Source organism: Dipodomys ordii, unplaced genomic scaffold, assembly GCF_000151885.1.
Source record: "Dipodomys ordii isolate 6190 unplaced genomic scaffold, Dord_2.0 Scaffold80, whole genome shotgun sequence".
NCBI classification, from domain to species: domain Eukaryota; kingdom Metazoa; phylum Chordata; class Mammalia; order Rodentia; family Heteromyidae; genus Dipodomys; species Dipodomys ordii.
Window position 1 is genome coordinate 6,728,982 of NW_012267296.1, and position 24,687 is coordinate 6,753,668.

Genomic DNA, 24,687 nt, shown 5'->3' on the forward strand with positions numbered 1-24,687 from the left:
CACTTCGAACTACTCATAGGTCATCTCTAATCAGTCTTTATCTTCCTCACCTAAAATTGTCTAGCAAAAGCAGGTTTCTGTGTTTTACTTTCTCCCAATATCGTATGTGACTACAGCATGGCCCCAAGGATTCCCTCTATTCACTTAATTCAGCAGAGATAGCAAAATGTACCAGAATTACAGGGGATGTTTTTTTCTAAATCATTTTTATTCACATGGTGGTAACATCTTGCTAGAAATGCAGAGTGCTAGGTGCCACAATTCCTTTTTTTTTGTCGGTTGTGGGGCTTGAACTCTGAGCCTGGGTGCTGTCCCTTAGCTCTTCAGTTCAAGTTGAGTGCTCTACAACTTGAGCCAAAGCACCACTTCTGGTTTTCTGGTGGTTAACTGGAGATGAGTCTCATGGACTTTCCTGCATGGGCTGGCTTTGAACTGCAATCCTCAGATCTCAGCCTCCCAAGTAGCTAGGATTACAGGTATGAGCCACTGGTGCCTAGCCAGAATGTGTATTTTAACAAGCTACCTAGCCCTCTATAAACATTTGAGGACCACTGATGTAATACAATGCTAATAGATTTTGTTTTCTGTTGTTCATTAATGAATAGTAATTCAGCAGGTAATCCTAGCTACTTAGGAAGCTGAAGTCTGAGGACTGAAGTTTAAAGCCAGCCTGGGCAGGAAAGTTTGAGGCTCTTATCTCCAATTAAACTACCAAAAAGCTAGATGCAAAAATTTCAATGACAGCCACCAGGCCCTGAGTTCAAACCCTGGGACTGGTACAAAAATATAAATCAGTTGACATAGCTTTCACTAATTGTGCTATACATCTAAGTATATATATTCTATTAATGCTGACTAGTTGGAAAATAGAGAGACTAATTTTAGAACTCTAGAATATTTGAATCAACTCTCACTCGACTAGAGGTTGGGAATATAACTACATATATTCATTTCTCTTGTTTGTCATGTCAACCAGGTTAAAAATCTTTTTATTTCTTCATAATAGTAAATTTCAGGTCTTAGGATGAGCATCTTCATTTATAGCATTTCATGCTTTTAGCAAATAATGTACATTCTTGAAGAATAAAGGTGTTATGTCATCACTTCTCAAACTCTTAGATGTTAAAAGGGACCTTTTAATAAGGAATAAAATTTACAACACTTTAAAGAAACTCATAAAACCCAAGTGCAATAAATGCTTTTTTATTGTATGCTCATTTCACTGAGTAACATTTAGAAATAATAATTCCACGTAACAGTGACGTTCTTATTTTACAGCGTGTACATCATTTACAGCCACATAACACACATTTTGGTAGATTTTTTCCAATTTATTATTTTGAAGTTAAGAAAGATTAAAAAAAATTTCGTTACTGATTCTTATCTGGTGCAAAAACAGAAAAGTGAGTATCATTTAAAACACAAATTCACAATATAACATGAACTAAAAGTACATTTTAATTATGTTGAACAGCTGAATGTAAATGAAAGCAACTAAAACTTAAAAGCACACACCATATGCATTACATTTATGAACAGGATTTTCATTAAATTTCCTTAAACCAGCATTTAATATTAAGTGTCATTTTGATTTGCAGCATGCTAACACAAAGCGTTGTTAAAGGGATGCATATTTTAAGTTTATACACTGTAAACTGAATATCCACCTCCAAACTCTATTGGCAGCATGTTCTGTTAAATACTGTGTAAATACTGCCTCATATTGAAGATTTATGTTAATAATATGGTATACTGATGTTAAAATCAAAAATTTCAATAATGGCATAAAATTGCACCTTTAAACATTAGAGCAAGTAAGACTAGAACAACCATACTTGCTAAGACTGTCCTAAAAAAACTATATAATATTTAAGAAACCTCTGTGTTCTCTCAACTTAACTTTTAGATCATTAAGAAATATAGTACTGATCTTTGTTGCAACACCACAGTTGCATCCATTTTAGAAAGCCGCATTTGACTCAAGACTCAAATATACTTTTGTTATATATGACATACTGAACACTACTTGAACATGTGAAAAAGGGAACTTCAGTCCTTAGATTTCACCTTAGTTTTCAGTACAGAATGCTAAACATCCTATCCCATGATAAAATATTAGCAGCACTGAGATTATGTTTTTATTTAATAGCACTGGATTCATCTAACTTTTTCCAGTGAGATTTCTTTTAATGAATACACAAAGCTTTCACAATTCTGGAATTCAATGTCTAGGTACAATAAAAAGGCTCAATGACTAAGTGACCGATGGATGACTGCATTGTCTTTCCCCAACCTATTTCTAAAATTGCATAAAAGTGAGGCTTGCTGGCTAGAGCAAAGCACTGCAATTTTAAATCCCTCAATCTTGTACTCTCTTTTCAGAAACATTTGTCTCTAATGAGATCAACCAAATAAGGTACTTGGTCTTTACATTTCCCCTCTGCAGTTTAGTTATGCATATAATACTAGTAAGTAGACACTTAAGTCTTTCTGCAACCTTTCTATGGTGCTTCTGAAAATCATTAAGTAACTTCCAAAGGGCTATGAGATTCCCCTGTTAATCCAAATGTTTTAAGATCTTTAATACAAAGAATGTAAAGTTATGGTTTGATATCAAGGTTACAAACCAGATGAAAAAATGATACTTTCCTCCCAAGTAGTATATCTCATTTTCTAAATAGCTTCTTTATGTTGATCTTATTACATAAGAGCCTCCTTGTGGTGTCTCATAATATGCTGATTTTTTTCTGATGGTCTTCGGAATCCTTTCTTGCAGAATTCACACCTATGTGGATAGTCTTTTGTATGGATTGATATCACATGCCTTTTAAAGCCAGATGCATCTGTAGTGCTGTACTCACAATACTCACATTGGTAAATCTTCCTTCCTGTATGGGTCTTCATATGCTTTTTGAGTTCATTCTGCTGTCTGAACCCTCTCTTACACCTTTTACACTTCAATGACTGATCCTTGGTATGAACCGAAAGGATATGACCACTAAGAATAAATGGATCTGATGTTTTAAAGTCACAGTGCCTACATTGATGAATCTTCCTCCCCTTGTGAATATCACTGTGTTTTTTAAGCTCTGAAGGACGGTGGAAACCTTTATCACAGACATCACATTTGTGAGGAAAGTCCTTGGTATGGACAGATATGATGTGCCGCTTAAGGTCACTTGAGTTGGTGCTCTTATGTTCACAGTGAGGACACTGATGTGTTTTATGTCCTTGAAACAAATCCAGATGACGTTGAAGCTCCCTCTCTTCACCAAAGGCTTGGGGACAGTGCTCACATTTATATGGCAAATTGTTACCATGCTTAGACTTAATGTGAGTTTTCAGATTTGATTGGTCTGCACATCTGAAGACACAATACTGACACTGATATGGCTTCTCACCAGTATGGGTTCTCATATGTTTCTTGAGTTCAGAAGGATGGCGAAAACCTTTTCCACACTCAACACAAACATGAGGAAAATTCTTGCTGTGAACAGCTAGCAAATGTCTGTTCAGCAGTCCTTGTTCGGCAGTTTCATAGTCACAGTATTTGCACTTATGCATCTTCGGCTCCTTGTCTCTTAAGATAAGTTTGTTTGAGCTCAGTGGACTAGCCTCTCTGTATCTTCGTGTATACTCTGTAAATTCATGGGTTTTGTCAACTTTGTTTATAAGCTTATGGCTTTCTAAGTGGTTATGGAAACTCACTTTCTTGTTAGTTGTAAAGTCACAGTCAGTACACTGGTATTTTTTTCTCATCAAATGATCAGGATGATTCTTCATGTGTCTTTTTAAGAATCCTCTGGATTTAAACTTTTTTGTGCAAATATGACAAGGGTATACTGTCAGGGGCTGTCCATCAGGACCTATTATAACAGCTAGATAAAAAAAGAGAATATTGTGATATCTGGTCAGAACTTTCTAAAGGATTTTACAACAATGGCACCCAAACTAAATGACTACTTGCCTTGGGAAAATACTAATTGAATGAATTCTTATCAGATAAAACTGAAAATTAGAAATAATTTATGTGCTGGTTGCCAGTGGCTCACACTTGTAATTCTACTAGTTAGGAGACTGAGTTGGGAGGAACATGGTTCACAACCAGCCAGGGCAGGAAAATCTGTGAGATTCTTATCTCCAATTAAACAGCAAAAAGCCAGAAGGGAAGCTGTGGGCTCCACCAACCCTGAGCAAAAAAGCTAAAGGACAGAGCCCAAGCCCTGAACTCAAGACCCAGTACCTACATAATAACAAAAAATAATTTAGGTTAATTCATGGTACTTTTTTTATTTGTTTGTGTCAGTCCTGGGGTTTGAACTCAGGGCCTGGGCACTATTCCTGAGCTTTTTGCTCTTGTAGCAATTTACCACTTGAGCTACAGCTCCACTTCCAGTTTTTTTGGTAGTAAATTGGAGATAAATGTCTCACGAACTTTCCTATTTGAACTGGCTTTGAACCTCAGTCCCCAGATCTCATCCTCTTGAGTAGCTAGGATTACAGGTGTCAGCCACCCAGTGCCTAGCTCAGCACTCAACTATAGACTACTAATCTGCCAAAACACTTCCATCAATTATACTTTGAAAGCCAGATTCAGAAAACTTTTATTGTTAAACCAATTATGGAATTACTTTTTAAAGTATCTTTTGAATGAGGGGAAAATATAGTTGTTTTATTAGTTGCCAGTGTATACATTTAAGTGTAGATAGTCAAAACTTCCCAACTGTAAGAAAATAGTTATCTATATAATACACAAAGATCTCCAAGGGAAGTACAATTACCTTGTAAACAACTGATTTTTTTTTTGGTCGTGGGCCTTGAAATTTGGGCTTGGGCACTGTCCCTACACTCTTCAGCTCAAGGCAAGCACTCTACCACTTGAGCCACAGCACCACTTCCAGTTTTCTGGTGGTTAATTGGAGATAAGAGTCTCACAGACTTTCCTGCCTGGGCTGGCTTTGAACTGAAATCCTCAGATCTTAGCCTTGTGAGTAGCTAGGATTACAGGTGTGATCAACTGATTTTTTTTCCTTTGGTTATAAAAATAAGAGTATATCATGAGTTGTAAAGAATATTTTACCTGTTTGCCACTGCCTTGTTTCTCCTCTTCTCCTCTTCTTGACTTTTTGCTTAAGTACTTTATTGGTATTAATGCTGTCACAAATTTGAAGGTACTGTGCTGTTGTACTGTTTCTGTTTTCTAATGCTGAGTCCAAAGCATTTGCTGAAAAAATTGGTACACTGTTAAACTACACATATTTTGCTTTTTATTTTTGTTAGGTGTATTACTGTAAATGGTATGATACCAAGTTACGTTATGGTCATCTTCTCTGTCTCTAGCGCGTGCGTGTGTTCTCTCTCTCTCTCTCTCTCTCTCTCTCCATCTAAAGTTACATGCAAATACTTTGAATAGGAAAATTATAAAATTAACTTCAAATATTGAAGTTTGAGGGTCTGTGTGCATAGCTCAATGGAATAGCATTGGCCTGCCATATAAGAAACCTTGACATCAATTCCCAGCACCGAAAAAAAGAGAAAAAGAATGAAACTTCTGGGCTGATTGGTATGGCTCAATCGGTTAAGTGTCTGCTTAGGAACTATAAAACCTAATTTCAAATCCCAGTACTGACAAAAATTCTGTCTGATCATACTAAAGGAATAAACTCATAAGATAAATGTATAATACGAAAAATTTAGGGCTGTATTTAAAATCTTGGCACTAGACTAAATTTTCTAGAAGTGAAGCTGATGAAATGAAAGGGATCTAGCAAGAAACATCCCTTGTATCAGTCAGTGAGCCAACACTCATGCTTAATATGTGTAAAACATAAAAAGAAAAATATCATACACACATGTGCTTTGGAATAACACATATGATGTGAAGAGTATTAAGTATTACATTAATTTTATGGGTTAAAATAGATGTGGGCAAACATTTTACTGTAATTTCACTGGGATCAGTGCATAAAAAATAACATCTTGATGGGTGTTGGTGGCTCACAGCTGCAATCCTACCCATTCTAGAGACTGAGATCTGAGGATCATAGTTTGAAGCCAAGCCCTAGCAGGAAACTCCATGAGATTCTTATCTCCAACTAAACACCAAAAAGCCAGAAGTGGAGCTGTGGCTAAATTGGTAGAGCACTAGCTTTGAGCAAAAAAGCTAATGGGCAGTTTCAAGGCCCTGAGTTCAAGGCTCAGGACTGGCAAAAAATTGAAAAGTCACTTTTTCATATATGCTGTGATTCTCATCCATTTTTGTGAAATCCACATTTAACTGTAGTCAAATCCTCCCAAAAGTAGAAATAGGTCACTTTTTTTTTCTCATGAAAAAACATCCATTTGATTAAGAGAAAAATATCAATCATGGAATAATGCTATACAGAGTATGTTTAACAAAAAATTCAAGTGGACACATAGACTTTATATAGCGTTTTTATACATTCAGTTGTGATATTACTTTCATATAACAGCTTATTGCCATCTAAACTAAGAAAATAACTCAACCCCAAGACAGATGTTGACAATCATCAGCAATTTTTACTTTTCTGTCCAAGAAATTTTTATTTTATATATATTTTTTCTATAATAGTATTTTACGGCTCATGTGGTAAACTGCCTGAACTTCAGGGATTTTAAAGTGAATTATATTCACATATTTATGGATATGATGTCCATATATACATTAATTGTTTAGAGACAAACTCCTATGTAACTCTTATGCTCAGGCAAATATTGCAACAAATGTGTCTACAGTCACAAATTACTCTTCACTTACAAAGTGGTACATGAAACCAGATATTTAATATCTTATGTATAATGCTCTCTTACCTGATGCTTGACAATCTTCATACCTTCGGGAAACTCTTCTTTCATCTCCTAAAAAAAAGACTGATTAAAAACTGACATGCTGACATTGACTACTAGCAGATCACGTTTTAATTCATCAAATCTTATTTTCCCACCATTTGTTGGACTAAGGAAAATTTTTGTTGTGCTTTTCTATTCCCACATAATAATACAGACTAAAAATAAGGGCTACTATCAGAATCCTTGGACTTGTTAAAATCTAGAGCAGTTTTACTTTGAAAACTGAGTGGCTATTTGTGCAGAGTACCACAAGTACTGAAGATGTTCAATACATGTCTCTTGAGTGAATAAGCCTTTAGGAAAACCAAGGTTACATAAACTGATGCATTTCAACAACAAAAGCTTTCAAAGACCATTTTGTACAGGACATAAAATGAGATAAAACAGACAAAATGAGACAAAAATAGCCTGATAAATTAACCTTCCATTATATACTTTCTCAAAGATAATATATGAATTTGTTTCTTTTCAGAACCCCCACATTTATTATCTGGGGTTTTAAATTTTTTATTAAGTGTTTTCTAAAAAGAGATTGATTTTTCAAGGGCTACTCCTATTTAAGAAAAAGAAAATGTTTTATGGCATTCATTTATATAGGTAGGATTTAAAATAGATCCTAATGAAAAATGCATTAAGCATGGTTCAACTTAAATAGCACAAGATATGAAATAGAAAAATCATGTAAAGTAACTAGAGACGAATCAGTCTACAGCCAAAGCTTTGATTTTATTAGAATGGCGGCATTAGCACAGTATATTTAATGGCCTAAAGGCCAAGTAAATACATTTGTTATGTACTGATCAGGTGAAAAAAATGCCAGTGTCCTACCATATGATGCAGCCCAGACAACCGGGACAACTGTTTTATTAACATCAGAGTCCTCAAGCTGAGTTTCAGGGAGAGAAGTTCCTTCCTCTGCCCCTACAGTGACATCCATGTACACTTCATCTGCTATTTCAGCGCAACCTAAATTTTAGAAATAATTGCTTGTTTAAAACCCCAAATACGTAATTAATGGGTAAAATTTCCAAACACTTTAAATCTTTTCACTTTCAGGATTCCAGTTTGGCTAATCTAAAGATTTATAAATTTGGGCTGGAGGCATGGTTCAAGTAGTAGAGTGTCAGCTGAGCAAGCAAGCAGAGCAAGCATAAAGCCCTAAGTTCAAATCCTGAAACTAGTAAATATATATACATATAAATGAAAAATTATAAATTTAATTTAAATTTATTCTAAGTACTTTCAGAAGCTAATGCTACCGGGATGCAATCATTTCCTCAAATTCTCATGCTCCTCTTAGAACCACATCTTACAAAAACAGCTTTTTCCTTCTGAGATAGTATCTGTGTAGCTCAGACTGGCCTCAAATTTGTGATCCACCTCTCTCAATCAAGTGCTGGGATTACAGTAGTATGTCATTATGCCCAGTTCCAAAAATGGCTTTTAAATTATATAAAACGTATGTGCTTGAAATATATTGGCTGATTTTACGGCCCATAAAGTGTTACATGTTTATAAAAATGGTTACATTAATTTGCCTGACAGTTCTTAGGAACTCAGCAAACTTTTCCCATAAAATCAATGCTAGAAAAATTTTATGCTATCCTACATACTATTTGTAGTACTATACATGTAATGAAGAAAATCTAAAATCTAAATTCTAGTTGACTAAAGTTAAAAACAATTAAAATTAATTATGTATGTGTAGATAAATACACATACATATAAACATATGTAAATACAAAATGCTGGTGCCCCAAAATATTTGGCTACCCTTTGAGAACCTGGAAATTAAGACTATTAATTAAGGAGAAAACAAAAATTTAGTGGGGCACATTAAAAAAAATGTACATTCAGGCAAAAGTACTTAAACCTAAGAATAACTTTACTTGAAAAATATGTTTGCATTTAACCTGGTAAAAAGATGGCTTTAATTTACATATTTTCTTTGGTTCAAATATTGGAATCTTCTTATTTTCTCAGAAGAGATATGAAAATAAATGTGGGAGAAAATATCCCTCTTCTCCAAGGTCTCTCTTCTCTCTAACCAGAAAGAGACACAGGTCTAAGTTTTCAGCACACAAAATTCTGGCCATCAGCCAATCTAAGCCTCAGTATTCTGACTCCTATTTTGTTCCTTTCCTGACCAGTGCATAATAGTAATTAAAGAATTTAGGACTAAATCAAAATTATTTCATTAAACTCTTCCTCTTTAACCTGTAGTCATTTATTTTGATATTTTCACTATGTATTGACTGATATTGTTTGGGGGTAGAATCTGTTTCCCCATGGCATCTAGGGAAGGAAATATGAAGGAGAGATAACAAATGCAGCATAAGGTTAAGCACAACGTTGTTAAGGTAGTACTGTGAAATGAAGCTCTTGCCCTTCAAGGGCCAAGCAAAATTGTGCTTTCTCAGTATGGCAAAGAAACAAAAATAGCCTTGGAGAAAGGCTGAATACTGAGAGGAAAAGAAAGTGGGCAAAGAGCAAAATTTCTTCATAAAAAAACAGGAAGCATGGCAGGGGAGCAAACTTAAGATTTTATTTTACCTTGTGAGCCTCAACTCTTGAGATAATCTTTCAGAACTACTTGGGGAATATCAAAAGCATAATAAATCAAGATCCTGGGAGATGGGCTCTGATGAATACTTACGTACCTAATCTCTCAGTGACAAAGAACAGTGCTCACTGCCACATGGAAAAAAATGCTGGCAGCAGTTAGATATGAGTTCAAATTCTGGTTTCCCCATTTAATACTAGAATAATCTTCAGTAAATTATTTTCCTTAAGCTTTTCTTTCTTCCAAAAAACAGGCATAATACTATCTATTTCAGAGATGAGGTACTGGAATTAAATGAGATAATATATACAACAAATCTAGTAACATACATGCCAATACTAAAATTTTCTATATATCTGTGAGCTTCATTAAACAGGAACTATATTCTGCTCCTCTCTGTCCTGCTAACACATTATCCAAGATATAGAATTCATGTTTGCTGATCTGAACATGTATAAAAGGATGGTCAATAGTATCCTTCCTTTTATATATTTGTAGCAAAGTATCAGGCTGGCTTGGTTTCTTGAATATTGTTCTTATATAGAGCGTCTAACTTGAGATTGCTTGATTCTTAAAATTGTACAATTGATACTTCTAAGTCAATACAGGGCCCTTTCTCCTTACTGATTTCATCCTCTTCTTGAGAAGAATCTTTAACTGCCATGTAAACCATCTTCTCTCGCTGCATTCGGCTCTGGTCAAGCACTCCAGCTACAGAATGTCCACTGGTATACTCACTCTCTGTGACAATTTCTGTTCCACCTTAAAAAAAATTAAGACAGGTATCAAATAAAGAAGCACCATGGGATATCTTCCCATATTTATAAAGATATGTAAGAAATATTTTCCCTTAGAAATTGTTTTTTAAATTCAGAAATACAAAGTGCCAATAAAATGTTCCTATATACACTTTAAATCTTCAGTTCACAGCAGAAAAAAAATGCTAACACATAATGCTTGTATTCCAAGCATCATAGAAGAATTTTACGTATACTTATCCATTTATATCTCACAAAAGTCCTATTGTATAGATCTTGACATTATGGTCATTTATTTATGAGGAAACAGAGGCAGTTAGAGATTATGTACATCCCTGAAGGTCACTCAGATTAAGTGGCACAACTATGATTAAAATGCAAATGAGAAGCTGGGTGTCAGTGGCTCACTCCTGTAATCCTAGCACCTCAGGAGGCTGAGACCTGACTTTTCATCTCTAATTAACCAGCAAAACAGCCAGAAATGAAGGTGTGTTCTCATGTAGTAGAGTTACAGCCATAAGTGGAAGAAGCTGAGAGCTACTAGAATCTATGTTCTTCAACATTGGACTTTCTCAGTATGGCAAAGCAACAAAAGTAGCCTTGGAGAAAGGCTGAATACGAAGGGGAAAAGAATCCATGCTATTAGAATCCATGCTCTTCAACATTCATTAGAATTTATTTTTCTTAACCAAATCTTCTTCATTAATTTATTTTGATATTTTCAGCTATAGTATTTTACTCATGTCTAAAAAACCTAAGAATGACATATTCCACTTTCTTGATTTTCATTTAAATATTCATATATAATTTTAAAATATGCCATCCAAAGAACCTCAAAATTTATGCTTTAAGGTCAATTGTAGAAGAGTGCCAAGAAAAGAATTTTTATTTAAATTACAGCAAGAAGTTACAAAAAGTCTCTATACCTATTTCAACATCATCTTCAGCCTCCGCTTTGAATATATACACTTTGATCACTTCAGAACCAAAGCCATCTTCTTTAACATCTTCCTGTGAACCATCACTGCCAATTTTTAATGGTGTGTTTCCCATGTGCTCTAATTTCTCTCCAACATCATCCACTGCAAAATACAAGGAAGAAACCATTGCAGTCAAAAAAACCACTGATGTTTAATGAACACAAATTATAGCTGCCAAGTGAAAGGATGTGTTCAACTCCTGCCCACCATATTAAAAATACTGCTTGGCATGGTAAAATAGTACAAAAGATAGATATACAGCATGGTCAAATCACACAGAAAAGTTTTAAGTTTAAGCATATCACTCAAATCATGATTTTATAGAAACACCATTGATACATACATAAAGTGGTAGGGCATGGAATACATAGAGGGAAGACACTGCTTGAACATGATATGATCATAGCAAAATTTAATATCGTTTATTCACTGCTTAGGTCATGTACAGTATTCATGTGAGATTATAATTATAGTTAAAGCTTGAAGCACAGAAAATAAAATTGCTAAGTATACTTCAAATGTAATTAATAGTCCCAGATACTTTTACACTACATTTGCAACAGGTGGCACCAGGACAGTGAGGTTTTGAATAAGAAAAAGAAGTAAAAATATCCATTTAAACATTACTTTCACATGTAATTCTGAAAGAAAGCATGTGTTGCACCAAAATCAATAAGCAGAAAAATTAGAACCATAAAAACATATTACTCATAAAATGCAGTCACATATCTCCCAAATTAAGTAGCAGCTGCTTCTAAAACTAACATGAGAGATCTAGGTTTTAAAATACGGAAATACAGAGAACATCTAAATGATTTTATTAAAAAGGTTTTTCACAAATCACTATAAAAATAAAATCTTAAGAGCCAGGCCTCTGTAGCATAATCCTAGCTACTTGCGAAACTGAGAATAGTACTATAGTTTGAGGCTACTTTGGGCAGGAAAGTTCCAGAGGCCCCTTTCTCAACCCATAGCTGGGCATAGCAGCATGTGCCTATCATCCTAAGCTATATGGGATGCTGAGATCTGGAGGATCATGATGTCAGGCCAGCTAGGACAGGAAAATCTGAGACTCAGTCTCCATGGAAGGGAAGAGGGGTATAGTGGCACATATCTGTGTTCCCTGTAACAGGAAAAATCTGAAAGTATGCAGATTGCAGCTTAGGTGTATGCCTAGGTGGGAAGCTAGACCCTACCACAAAAATGATTAGTGAAAAAAATAGGGTTGCGGCTAGGCTCAGTGGTGTCACCTCAATTTAGTAAGCACAAGAACCTGAGTACAAAACCCCAGCACTACCAAAACAAAAATAAATTAATAAAATCTTAGTACTATAATTTTTGTTAAGGCAGTGGGATACAATCTAAATCACAACATCTGTATAAGTCTATATTTAGCAATGTAGGCTTTATTTCACATTCATGTATAATAGAAAATACCTAAATGGGCACTTTTAGTCCTTATATACAACTGTGTAGACTCAGTATATATTAGAATTACAAAGAAAAGTAAAGTAACCATTTTTGAGAATGAGACAACTACTTATATTTTAAGTAGAAATACAAACTTTTGTCTTTTCCTCTTAGAGTCTTTGAAAATAGCAGATATCTTACAGACATAACTTATATAATCTATGCAATGAATAATTATATTACCATGGTCGTATCCAAGCAATGTATTTACTCTAAATATTATATGCCTACCATTCCTAATTTCAATTTTGTTCATACAAAACTAAATATAATCAAAATTAGAAGTCTACTCTTCCCTATTGTACATATCAAATTGGAACATGTATAAATCATAAAATTCTGAAACTCCTAAGAATATCTAACAATCCTAGAACTATGAAAGGCAGATTAAAATGCATTAAAATGCCATAAACTGATACTCTTAAGCTCCAATCTATTTACAAGAGGTTGAATAGTTTACTCTGTATGAAAGAGAACACCCAGGTAATAAAATTGTCTCTTTTTTTTGTTGGTCGTGGGGCTTGAACTCTGGGCCTGGGTGTGGTCTCTGAGCTCTACCACTTAAGCCACAGCCACTTCCAGTTTTCTGGTGGTTAACTGGAAAGATTCTCACAGACTTTCCTGCCCAGGCTGGCTTTGAAATGCGATCCTCAGATCTCAGCCTCCTGAGTACCTAGGATTACAGGCGTGAGCCACTGGCACCCAGAGACTAAATATTTTTATTCCAAGTTAGTACTCTAATTATGTTATTGTATATTTTGCAATTTGGGGGAAATAAGGGACAAATTAAAGCAAAAGAAAAAAGAGGATTAAATATATAATATCATTGGTTTAATGGTTTCTCTTAAAAAGTACACCGAATTAAAAAAATGAGATTCTTTAAAAACTTACAAGAGGCAGATGAAGTTTTCAGGGAAAAAAAACCCCACATTTCATTCTCATTCCCTTTGCCCCACCTTTGAGACTCAGTCTCTATGTAGCCTAGCCTGTGATCCTCCTAAACTCAGCTTGCCCTATCATGGGATCACAGCAATGTGCCACCAAGCCTGGCTTTCAAACACTTCCAAGTTAGATAATGCTTAACATACCTACAATTCAAGATTAACCTATTATTGTAAGTTATGCAGTATTCAATACCACAGTGTAGAGCGCTAGCCACAAACGAATCAAAAAAAGTCAAGTAAGAGCATGAGGCCCTAAATTCAGACCCCAGTACTAGGACAAATAAATTAAATAAATAAATAAATCCCTAAAGGAAATATAAATTTTTTATGAATTCATTTTTCTAAATTCATTTTATAACATTGGAGTGGCTCATTATAAAGGCATTTTCCCATTCCAATAAATATTTGAAGAATGTTAGGCATTTTTAAAGAAAAAGTGTATCTGAGACAACATTAAGCAGATATATTTATACTATATTAAATTAGATGATACTTAGCAAAGTGGGAGAACCTAACTGTGCTAAGATAAAGCGTTTGTGAGGTTTGCACTAGACATGGATTGCAATTCAGATGTACCTCACACTGACAGAAGACAAATGCTCTAACTCTAAAGCTTACCTCTATAATGTTTTGGAATTCCAGAATAAGACAAGGGTTTGTTTTAATTCTTTAAATTCCAGAATAAGATAAGGGTCTGTCTTACTTCCTTAACCTTAACTCTTAATTATTTTGAAAATCTCTATTTTTGGGAATAAAACAGAGAAAAGGACCTCTAAGCTTAACACTGGGGTCTTTAAAGACACTGTAATCTTCAAATTCAAGAGACAACAGAAATTAAGAAGTATAAAAATGAAGAAGTGAAGATTAAGGAAGAGATGAAGGGAAATTACAATAAAAGAAAAAGGAAATGGTAAGTGTAAATGGTTGCAATGAGTACAATTTCAAAAATAGTCAAGGATATGAATATTTGAATAATGAGTATATAAGAAAATATATAATTTGTATATTTGTGAGCATCATTTAACACAAAGTAATTGAGTTTAAATATTTTTTTAATGTTACTGTTTTTTCTTATTCATAATTTAGGAGATTAACTTTTCCCCAGCTCTAAATTCCCCTTCAAATTACTCCTACTGCTGCTCCAATGATATTCAAACAACAAAATGTTCTCTTTAATGGTCAAATTCTATTAGAACAGAAGGTTCCAAATACTTGTACTCAACATATGTAGTAAAGATAAACACTCTACCTTAAAATATTTCATGCTAGTTTGAGGAATACTGTTTAAAGGTGAATTAACTGTATTTTAATGCAGAAATAACATCAAATTGTGCCATATTATTTTATGACAACCACAACCTTTTAATAACAAGATGTAAATATGCAGTTGCTTTAGTAATTCACATGCTCAAGAATCAGTAATAATGTTTACACAATCTTTTAGTAACTTAATTCATTCTCTTCAAAACAATATAAAATATCCACATTCAGATGTGCTTATGGAAGAAAATTTAACATGTTAGATCTTATATGCAAGTTAAATAAATCTAGCTTTTTTTAGCTTAAATGCACTCATACACATACAGCACACAATAACTTTGTACACACACACACACACACACACACACACACACACACACACACACACACACACCCTTTCTGGCAATTCCCTTTCCAGTCAATAATTTCTGTATTTTAAAAGGAAAAGCACAATAATTTTGCCTGGAAAAAAAATCACGTCTTCATACAAAGAGTAGATTTGCTTTTTAAAAATGTTTCACCAATAACATATCATGAGATACTTATTATCATTGATGCTCTGAAAAACCTATGAATTAAAATGAGAACAAAATATTTTTGTCTTCCTTCCTTTAGGTAAAATGCTTTAAAAGACTCACAAAGCAGTTTGAAATAAATTGTTAAATAGTTGTACATACTACATACACACACACACACACACACACACACACACACACGCACACACACACACACACACACAAACACATTATGCTTAAATCCTTATGCAAAGTGAGGTGACTATTCCAGGGCTTGCCATGTTAAAAAAGGAAAAAGAAAAAAGAAGGGAAAACTAAGAAAAAAAAAAAAGAAAAGAAAGCAGAAACCAGGAGCTGGTGTCTCACATCTGTAATCCTAGCTACTCAGAAGGCTGAAGTCTGAAGAACATAGTTCAAAGTCACCCCAGGCAGAAAATACTATTAAGACTCCTATCTCCAAATAACCAGCAAAAAGTTTAAAGTAGAGATGTGGCTCAAAGTGGTAGAGCCCCAGCTTTGAATGAAAAAGCTAAGAGAAGAGCACATGTGTGTGTGTGTGTGTGTGTGTGTGTGTGTGTGTGTGTATTTAAAAAGCTGCAGCAGTTAATATTCATGTTGAACTTTTCCAAATCTATTTCTATTCTGAGATTAATAAATTGCCTATTATGCTGTTTTGGGAAAATTAACATGAGTAAACTCAAAAAAGCATCTCAATACAAATTATCTTTGAAACAATTCTTTTTCAAGACTAGCTCTATAGTTTTTATTGACTATATCCTCCATCTTAGATAACCTTTCCATATTAGATAAATTAATATCCCAAGTAATTAAGCACTTTATACTTCACTTACGAGATATCATTAAGTAGTCTTCAGAAGTGCTCTTGACATCAACATCGATGTCATTGTCATCATCATCATCATCTTCGGTTTTTATGGTAACTGTAGAACCAGGAACACCACCAGCTGCCTGAATCACAGTTTCCGTATCTGAATTGGTGACAAGAACCTCCTCTGATACCATTGTGGGAGAGTCAACTCCTGAAACACAATCTTGAACCACATGTTCCAGGTGTCCATCAGGACCAGTAACAAGATCAGCCACAAAAACCTGCTCAGGTACCCTAACAGTTTCTGCAATTAATTCAGAAGTCAAGATGTGGTCCCCATCATCTTCCTCTAAATCTTCTTCCATGGCAACATCTGCTTCAAGCACAGCTTCAGGAACAATGACACCTTCAGTTACTACATCAGTCTCTGTAATGATATCGGGCCCATGGACAACTTCAGCTGCAAGGCCATGGTCAAGAGTTATTCCATCATCTGTGACGACATCAGAAACTAATACAGCTTCAGGAACTGACACAACAATATGGTCTCCATCGATATGTGCAGTGCCAGCCATTCCAGCCACTATAATACAAACAATTATCCAAAAAAAAGGTAAAGTTATTTTATTAATTAAAAGTTTTACATTTAATGTGACAAGTGCTTTTAAATATTTCTTAAATATAAATTAGCCCATGTCAAATATATAATTTTAAGAGCACTGCTGAATAGTGAGCTGAAATAAAAAATATATCACTAACTAGGAAGTGGAGTAGAGGTGAGCAAAAGAAAAATCTAAATTGACATTAAAAATAATTTGTCTTACTTTAAGTAAAACAAAAGGCATAATAAGACATCACTACATTCCAACTGAAATAACTAAAATTTTAAAAAATCAAGGTGATGAGGATGTGGAGAGAACCTGGAAAGATGTCTTCTGTGTTCTCAATTGTAATGTAAAATGGCAACAGCCAGTCTGCAAAACAGCTTGTCAGTTTCTTACAAAACTTAAAATCACTTACTATACAAAACTGATCCATTGCAATCCACAGTACTTTTCCTCAGGAAACTTAAAAACGTGTTTAGACAAAGCTATACACAAATATCTCTAAGATCTTATAGTAGCTTTTACTTATCATAGAAAACCTGGAAACAAATGTCTCAACAGATGAATGGAAGGTTAAGCCAACCCTAGCATGTCCTTACCATGGAATAATATTCAGCAATAAAAGAACAAAGTATTGATATGTTCAATCTCATGCTGGGTGCAGAGTCAATAATCAATGAATGTGATGCTGTTTAATGTATAAATGAAATCATTTATATAACATTCTCAAGGTGATAAAACTAGAGATGAAGAACAGAATAGTGATTATCACAGGTGGAGGTATGTATGAGTATTCAACAATAGGATAAATGTGTCAATGCAACAATTCTGTATCTTCATTGTGGTGGTGTTTTCTTGAGTGCACACCCACTTCCCCTACCTCTCTTACAATTACACATACACATACATACACACACGCATAAATATATATCAAAACTGGTGAAAACTGTGCCTGTTGTTTTGCTTAACAGTACCAATGTTAATTATCTGGTTTAAATATTGTGCTACAGTTACATAAGATGCCACCATTGAGGGAATATGAGTAAGTAAATACACACAAAACTCTATGTGCTACTTTCTGAGAGTCTATGAGTACTTCAAATTACAAAAAAAAATCAAAGGACACAAAAATCAACAAATTAATTAAATTATATTATAGAATAAATTATAAACATGAAAGTCCCTTATTTAAGTGATAAGAGTTAACTACTGGGAAAGTGGCTCAGTGGTAGAGCATTTGCCTCGCATGCATGAAGCCATGGGTTCAATTCCTCAGCTCTACATAAACAGAAAAAGCCTGAAGTGGCACTGTGGCTTGAGTGGTAGAGTGCTAGCCTTGAGCTGAAGAGCTGAGGGACAGGGCCCAGGCCCAGAATTCAAGCCCCACGACCGACAAAAAAAAAAGAGTAACTATATCCCAAAACATATTTCAACTTATTTTAGACTAAGATTTAGTCTGACAATAGGAAAACTGCAACAGAAACAAATTTTTAATGTTTTCCTTGAGCAAGATTTAAATACACCTGCTCTATAAATACCATATGAGCTAGACTTTCTTCATGAGGAATTTCAAATTCTGCCTTCCAATGTGTACATATAGACATATACATTTAATTTTCAATACAACTATATAGGTTAAGTGTTATCATCCTCATTTTAAATAGAAGAAACTATAGTTTAGAGGTTAAATAAACAACCAAGGTTCAAAGTGGGAATTTAAAAAACTATTTGATTCTAGACTGACTTTTTTCCACTTGTCTAGGAGGAGGCTGGATTAATAGAGATTTATAAGATTAACCAACTGGGACATTACTAGAAAATAGCTTGAGGGAACAAGACTGCCATGCACAAGGCACAAGGTTCAGCTGACTGCTCCACAGGAAAAGTCTATGGCCTAGAAACTCATTTATATTTTAGTCAGTTAACAGCACCAAAATATCATTTGGTTTTCACTAATCTAGGGAATTATAAATAAGAAAGAAATATTTTAAAAATAAAATCAGTGAAAAAACAGGTAATAATAGCAGTCTTGATTACAAGTATTTTCCATTTCAGTATGTAGAACCTCACCAAAATCATAGCATAACATTTGTTTTTCTCAACAGTGGTCTGTCCTGGACTGCTATAGGGCTATATTGCTATTTAGGTTCCAAAATAACATGACTTTCACAACATAAAAATCTTAAACACCTATTAAAATCTTGTCACAAACCCCAAGGCCAATTATTTTACTAAGACACCAACAAAACTGTTATATAAAACACAACTTAAACATTTAATATCAATTATCCTCAAAATAAATTGATTTAAGAAATCCTAAATTAATGTTTTAGATTCTAAAATACAGTAGCCAGCCATACCATACTCTACCTTTGTCTGTATTTCACAAATAATTTATGAAATTACAATATCTTAGTTTTCAGACTAACAGAAACTCAAAAAGAATGCATCAATCTTCTAATGAAATTCTAAAAATTGGATAAATTGTCTGGTTGCTACTCAGAAGGCCGAGATTTGAAGATCATGGTTCTAAGCCAGCCCAGGTAAGAAAATCCATGAGACTCCCACAAACTACGACAAAATCTGTGGCTCAAGTGGAAGACTATTAGCATTGGGCAAAAGAAGCTCAAGGACAGCACTCGGGACCTAAGGTCAAGCCATAGGACCAGCACAAAAGAAAAATGTATATATAGTAAATTTAAATTAAGCACAAAAGACTGCCTTACAAGAAATCTAAGTTACCAGAACCAAAATTTCCAAAAGTCCCCTTGGCAAATTTAGACTTGACACCTGCACTTCATGAAATATGTATCATTTCGATACAAACCAAAAGGGAATAAAATATTAAGATATAATAAAAATTTAATTAAACCTGAGATTTGAGAATTGCAGTTCAAAGGCAGGCCAGGCAGAAAAGTCCATGAGACTCACCTCTAGTGATCCAGCTTTTTTCTGGCTTTTTGCCAGAAGTGGAAGTGTGGCTCAAGTGGTATACCACTCACCTTGAGCCAACAAACCAAAGTAACAGCAAGTCCCTGAGTTCAAGACCCAGTATTAGGACACAGACACACACACACACACACACACACACACACACACACACACACGTATGTAATTGACAATTTTCTGGTAAGATCAAATTATAATTACCAAATGTATGATTTTGCCTCTATCAGTTTATAAGCATTTTACTTCTTTGAATTGATGAAACCATTTCCTTTTGCAGATTTATTAATAAAAGCAACTTAAAATGTATTTTAGAAGGCAAAAATTAACATTTCCTACATGTGGGGTCTGATATACACTATCAGAATGTGTGATCCAAATATGCACTTACTTAGAAATGAATTGAATTTTTATTTTCCTGAAACATATTACCTCTGTATTCTAGGTTTCTTTAGTTTAGCCTTCACATAGATTGCAAGAATTATTTTAAGACTACTGGCATGTAGATTTGTTTGAATAAAGTAAGCTCTACAATTGTTTACTGTAAAAGTAGTATTTCTTAAAATTTACCTCCCTTAATTTATTTTTGATTTTTGATGATTTTTACTTTTTGAAAAAAAGAAATACAACAAAGAAAATGCTTTACCAAAATCTTGCATAATCATGGTATGGGCCATTCTAGAGTCTGCTGTGTGCAATCCAAGACTTCCAACACCTGAATCCATACTTAGCAATGTTCATTCACAAATATCTGTAAAAAGAATGGTTTAAAAATAGTTCAAATACACTTAGCTCCAATCCTTTGTTTTGATAAAAATGCAATAGAAAATATGCCTCTCAACCAGGTATGCAAAGCTTATTACAAAAGAAATAAACAAACCAACAACCTCCCCCCACCAAACCTTGATTAGATGCTGTACGTGACAACCATAAATAAAATAGGGAAGGTGGAAGTAAATAAAGCAAAGATAACGGAAAATGGTTAGGATGATGAGCTATTGAGAAGTGATAGAAACAAGCAAGAGAACAAAACTGCAGCATTGAGGTTGCAGTTAGAAAAGAAGGAAAAGAACAGATGACAACAGAAAATAGTTGGGATATTTATACATTACTAGAGGACTCAGATGTCTAGTATTAGTGACTTTCATCCAGTGGCTCTCATCCATTTCTTCCAGACCCAGATCAGCCCTGCAGCGGAGCTCTGCAGATAAACTTGTATTCACCTTTGGCTCTTGGGATTCTACTTATAATGTAAAATGTTTTATCCCAGTTTCCCCGGAGTTCTTTGAACCAGTAAGGACTTCTGGCCTCACTCTACTACATTCTCTTGTTTCACAGTTTTGAGGACTCATGAAACATGACTGCTTCCTAAATATGGTAAAGATAAGATCAATCACATACAAACATTTAGCAACTTGTTTCTCTCAGCATATCAGTCACTTATAATCATATAACTGATTATTTTCAGTAGTGATTAGTGAAATCATGCTAGCCTCATGACAAGTTCAAAAGCAAAAGGCTTAATAGTTTCATTTCTTATACTCAAGATCATATATTTAAGATTCTATGGAACATAAAGCCAGATGCCTTCTCTCAGTATATTACTTATATATCTGCATTTCCCATCAATTGTAAGAATTATAAGTAAATCAACCACAAAATACGTCAATTCTATAAGGCTATTCTTAGACATATTTAATAAGGGGCTCTACTGAACAAGAGATGAGATTACATCCTTATTAAACCTTTGAGAAAGTTGCCATATAGGCATGCACTGGTGGCTCACACCTGTAATCCCAGCTATTCAGAAAGTTGGGGCTGAAGCCAACCAGAGCAGGAAAAGTCTATGAGACTCATAACTCCAATTGACTGTTAAAAAGCTGGAAGTAGAATTGTGGCTCAAGTAGTAGAACACCAGCCTTGAATGAAAATCTAAGAGGCAGTATCCAGGACCTGAGTTCAAGCCCCAGTAGTGGCATCAAAAAAGAAAGAAAGCTGCCCTATAAGAAAGTTCTCTTGGTATACAAGAAAAATTTGTCAGCACTGTTTATAAACATTTGAATTGTGCAGATATGTATAAATTCTGCCTAGATGGGTGCCATTGTATGTTTGAAAGCACCCCAAGCATTTATAGGAACAAGGTTAGTTTTTTAAAATTCTTAGCTGTATTTTATCTTTTTATTTTCCCAAATACCAGATTGTACGCTGTCCTACTATTACAAAAAATGAAGTCAAGAAAGAAGCCAAGAGAGTTCACAGTAAATCACGTGTATGTTCAAATAGATACATTAAAAAGCCAGAACGACTTATTTTTAACTTAAAACAATGTATGTTTTGAACTTCAACTTGGTCAATAGCTTCCTTTAACCACATTAGCAATGGAACAATTATAAATATTTTAAAAGCTTATTTTTTACAATATTAAATAAGATATTAATTTGTTAATCACCTTTATGAACAGCTTGAAGAAATTGTAGATTTTCTTAAATATTGTAAAGTAAAAAGCTGCAGAAATTTATTTTTCCTCCCAAATTATGCCATTTTCTTTGGGAAAATGTTCTGTTTACCTATTGTAAAAATACAGTCAAAATTAGAGATATTTAAGACATTTTGCTAGCAAATCTCTTATACAACTTAAGAGTGTTAACACTTCAACTTGTAGGATGAGGCTGGAAAGGCTTCATATGTTCAGATCTGTGTTTATCTTTAAAGTAAGCAAGGAGATACCGGAGTGGGGGTGGTGGTGGTGGTCAATCTATGATATAAGCAATGTTACTGCATTTGACCACTTCATTAAACCAAATCCAAATCTTACTGTAAAAAATCACTAACACTTTAAGAAAGTCAAAAGGAATCAACGGCAAATCCATACAGAAAAAAAATCCTTCCTAGCACGTTAAGAAGTGTAAAAATTTTAAAGCAAAGTACATGTATTGGGGAAAGTATTGCAACGTATGCATGTAAAATAGAGAGAAGCACTTTTTTCATATAGGAAGCTACATTATAAAATTAATAATATACGAGGTAAGAGCATATGAATTTGTTAAGTATTTAATAACCAATAGGTAGCTAAGCTTCTAAGACTTCTCAAGAGTATATTACATCGTTATTGAATAGGTAACCTATCAAGTCCATTTCAAGTAAACATGTTTCCATCAATGCGCGGGGGCGGGGGGGCAGGGAGTGAAGGGAAGAGAGAAATCACACAAAAAACATCTATTTTTCACCCGCATCTGTCTCCTCTAAAAAGCTCATCGAAACAACAAGATTTTCAGTGATGTCAACAAGGTGAAAGGTAGGAAGGAAATGGAAAGGAGGCCGAGGAAGAGAATGCGAAAGTAGTATTTGCAGAGATAGGGAGACAAAGGAGCCCTGGCAAGTAGCAGTATTGCAGCTTTGGACGCAGCCCTCTTCCCGCAGAAGTCTCCCTTTCCCACGACCATGCCAAGTTGCAATCATCGCCAAAAGCACGCACACACGTGCCCTCTCAGGATGACCCATCTGACTAGCTCCTAAAGGATCCAGCGACCCTTGGCAGTGGAAAAGACACGCAACAGACAAGAATACCCTTCCTCGTCGTCGTCGTCCTCCTCCCTCCTCTCACTTGGTGCAGCGGTCGCCACCGCTGCTACCCACGCGCTGTGCAGCCCAGCCCCTCAGCTCCTCCCGCTCGCTCTGCCCCGCTACGTGGGAGACGGCTGGGAACCAAAATGGTGGTGTTTTAGTGGAGGCGACAGCTGCCGCACACAGCACCCCCTCCTCCTCCTCTTCTCCCCCTCCCACCCAGCCTCTGACGGCTCCCAACTCCCCGATTCCCTAAAATGCCCGATTCCGTGCTGCCACTTCCTCTCTCCAACGCCACCACCCCTCGTGCATGGCAAACGTTACCAGTCGCCTGGCAGGGGGGCGGGGAGGAAAAAGAGGCGACCTGCTGAGGGGGTGAGGGCTCGAGGGAAAGGAATATGGGGAGTCACTGAGAGAAAATGCCAAGGGGGACGCTGCATTCTTCGCTTCATCGTTTTGTTTTCCGCCATTTTCCTGTCACCCTCAAACCACCGACGGCCTCCACGACGGCTCTGCTTCCTTGAGTCGAGCTTTAGGGGAAGCAGAGGTTGGCGAAGGGGGAAAGCCCTCACTTTCCTCCATTGCTCTCCTTTTGCTGGTAACTGAGGCGGAAACCTGTCCGCCCGCCGGAGGGTGAGGGAAAGCTTAGGGACTAGACGCCACTTCCATTGTTCCCTTACGCCCTCCCCTAAATGCTGCCTGTGAGTCTCTCCTCTCCTCACAGGAGAATCTGAGGGCGACGGACGCAGGTCTCTCGAGTTTCTCTCTCGGAGTCTCCTTACCTGTCACTCCCCGCTGCCTCCAGGGCCGCCTCTGTCGCCGCCGCCAGTCAGACTACGACCGCGCTCTGCCTGGCTGCGGGGGGCGGCAGCTGTAAGGTCCTCGCATTCGGGTTTCCGAGGTTCCGCAGCCTGAGCCAATCACAAGCTACTCTGCGTCTAGGAGGCGCGCCGCCTCGTCCTCCTTTATATCCCGACTGTCTGCTGAGGCTGCATTACGTCACGCTACCCTTGCGGCAGGGTAGGGGGCCTAAAGGGGAGCGCGCGCACGCGCGTCAGCCTCCGACCGTGCAGCCCGCGCTGGGTTTGTGCTTGCTAGACCCCGCGGGACTTACAGCCGGGGCCGCTGCGCCGTTGGAGTTCAAGTGCGCAAGCCCAGATCCTGGGACGCCCCGGAGGAGTTTCCGTGGGAGATTTTCTGTTTTCCAGGTTTCCCATGGGAGATGAAAAGGGGGAGGAGGGGAAATTAATGACAGAGAATGACCACTAGCTGAACCTCTAATAAATGTTAGATATACATACACACACACACACACACACACACACACACACACACACACACACACACATGACAAACTGCTCTGATCACCGGGATAGGAAGTAC

General features: G+C 36.0%; 1 protein-coding gene across 7 annotated transcripts; it reads right to left on the reverse strand.

Annotated features, from left to right (window-relative positions):
* Positions 1-1,184: 1,184 nt before the first annotated feature.
* Znf711 (zinc finger protein 711) lies at positions 1,185-24,240 on the reverse strand. 7 transcript variants are annotated; one of them, XM_013025000.1, is made up of 11 exons: positions 24,087-24,240; positions 22,190-22,307; positions 20,853-20,941; positions 20,387-20,491; positions 16,212-16,772; positions 11,118-11,273; positions 10,058-10,195; positions 7,699-7,836; positions 6,832-6,879; positions 5,081-5,224; positions 1,205-3,878 (listed from the first exon to the last, which is right to left on the reverse strand). In XM_013025000.1, the coding sequence occupies exons 4-11, from the start codon at positions 20,463-20,465 to the stop codon at positions 2,701-2,703; spliced, it is 2,442 nt and encodes an 813-aa protein (XP_012880454.1). In that variant the 5' UTR covers positions 20,466-20,491; positions 20,853-20,941; positions 22,190-22,307; positions 24,087-24,240; the 3' UTR covers positions 1,205-2,700. The 7 variants fall into 7 exon arrangements, with proteins under 7 accessions (XP_012880460.1, XP_012880454.1, XP_012880455.1 ...); XM_013025001.1 differs by having other exon boundaries at positions 20,848-20,941; XM_013025002.1 differs by lacking the exon at positions 20,853-20,941 and adding an exon at positions 20,964-21,108.
* Between the last annotated feature and the right edge of the window lie 447 nt (positions 24,241-24,687).

Bases quoted from the DNA above. Each gene is read 5' to 3' on its own strand.
- Znf711 (XM_013025004.1), bottom strand. From the start codon at position 20,465: ATGGATTCAGGTGTTGGAAGTCTTGGATTGCACACAGCAGACTCTAGA. The intron at 11,274-16,211 runs GTAAGTGAAGTA...TGTATTTTGCAG, and splicing joins AGACTACTTAATGATATCTC to TGGATGATGTTGGAGAGAAA. The intron at 5,225-6,831 runs GTAAGAGAGCAT...CAATTTTTTCAG, and splicing joins TGAAGATTGTCAAGCATCAG to CAAATGCTTTGGACTCAGCA.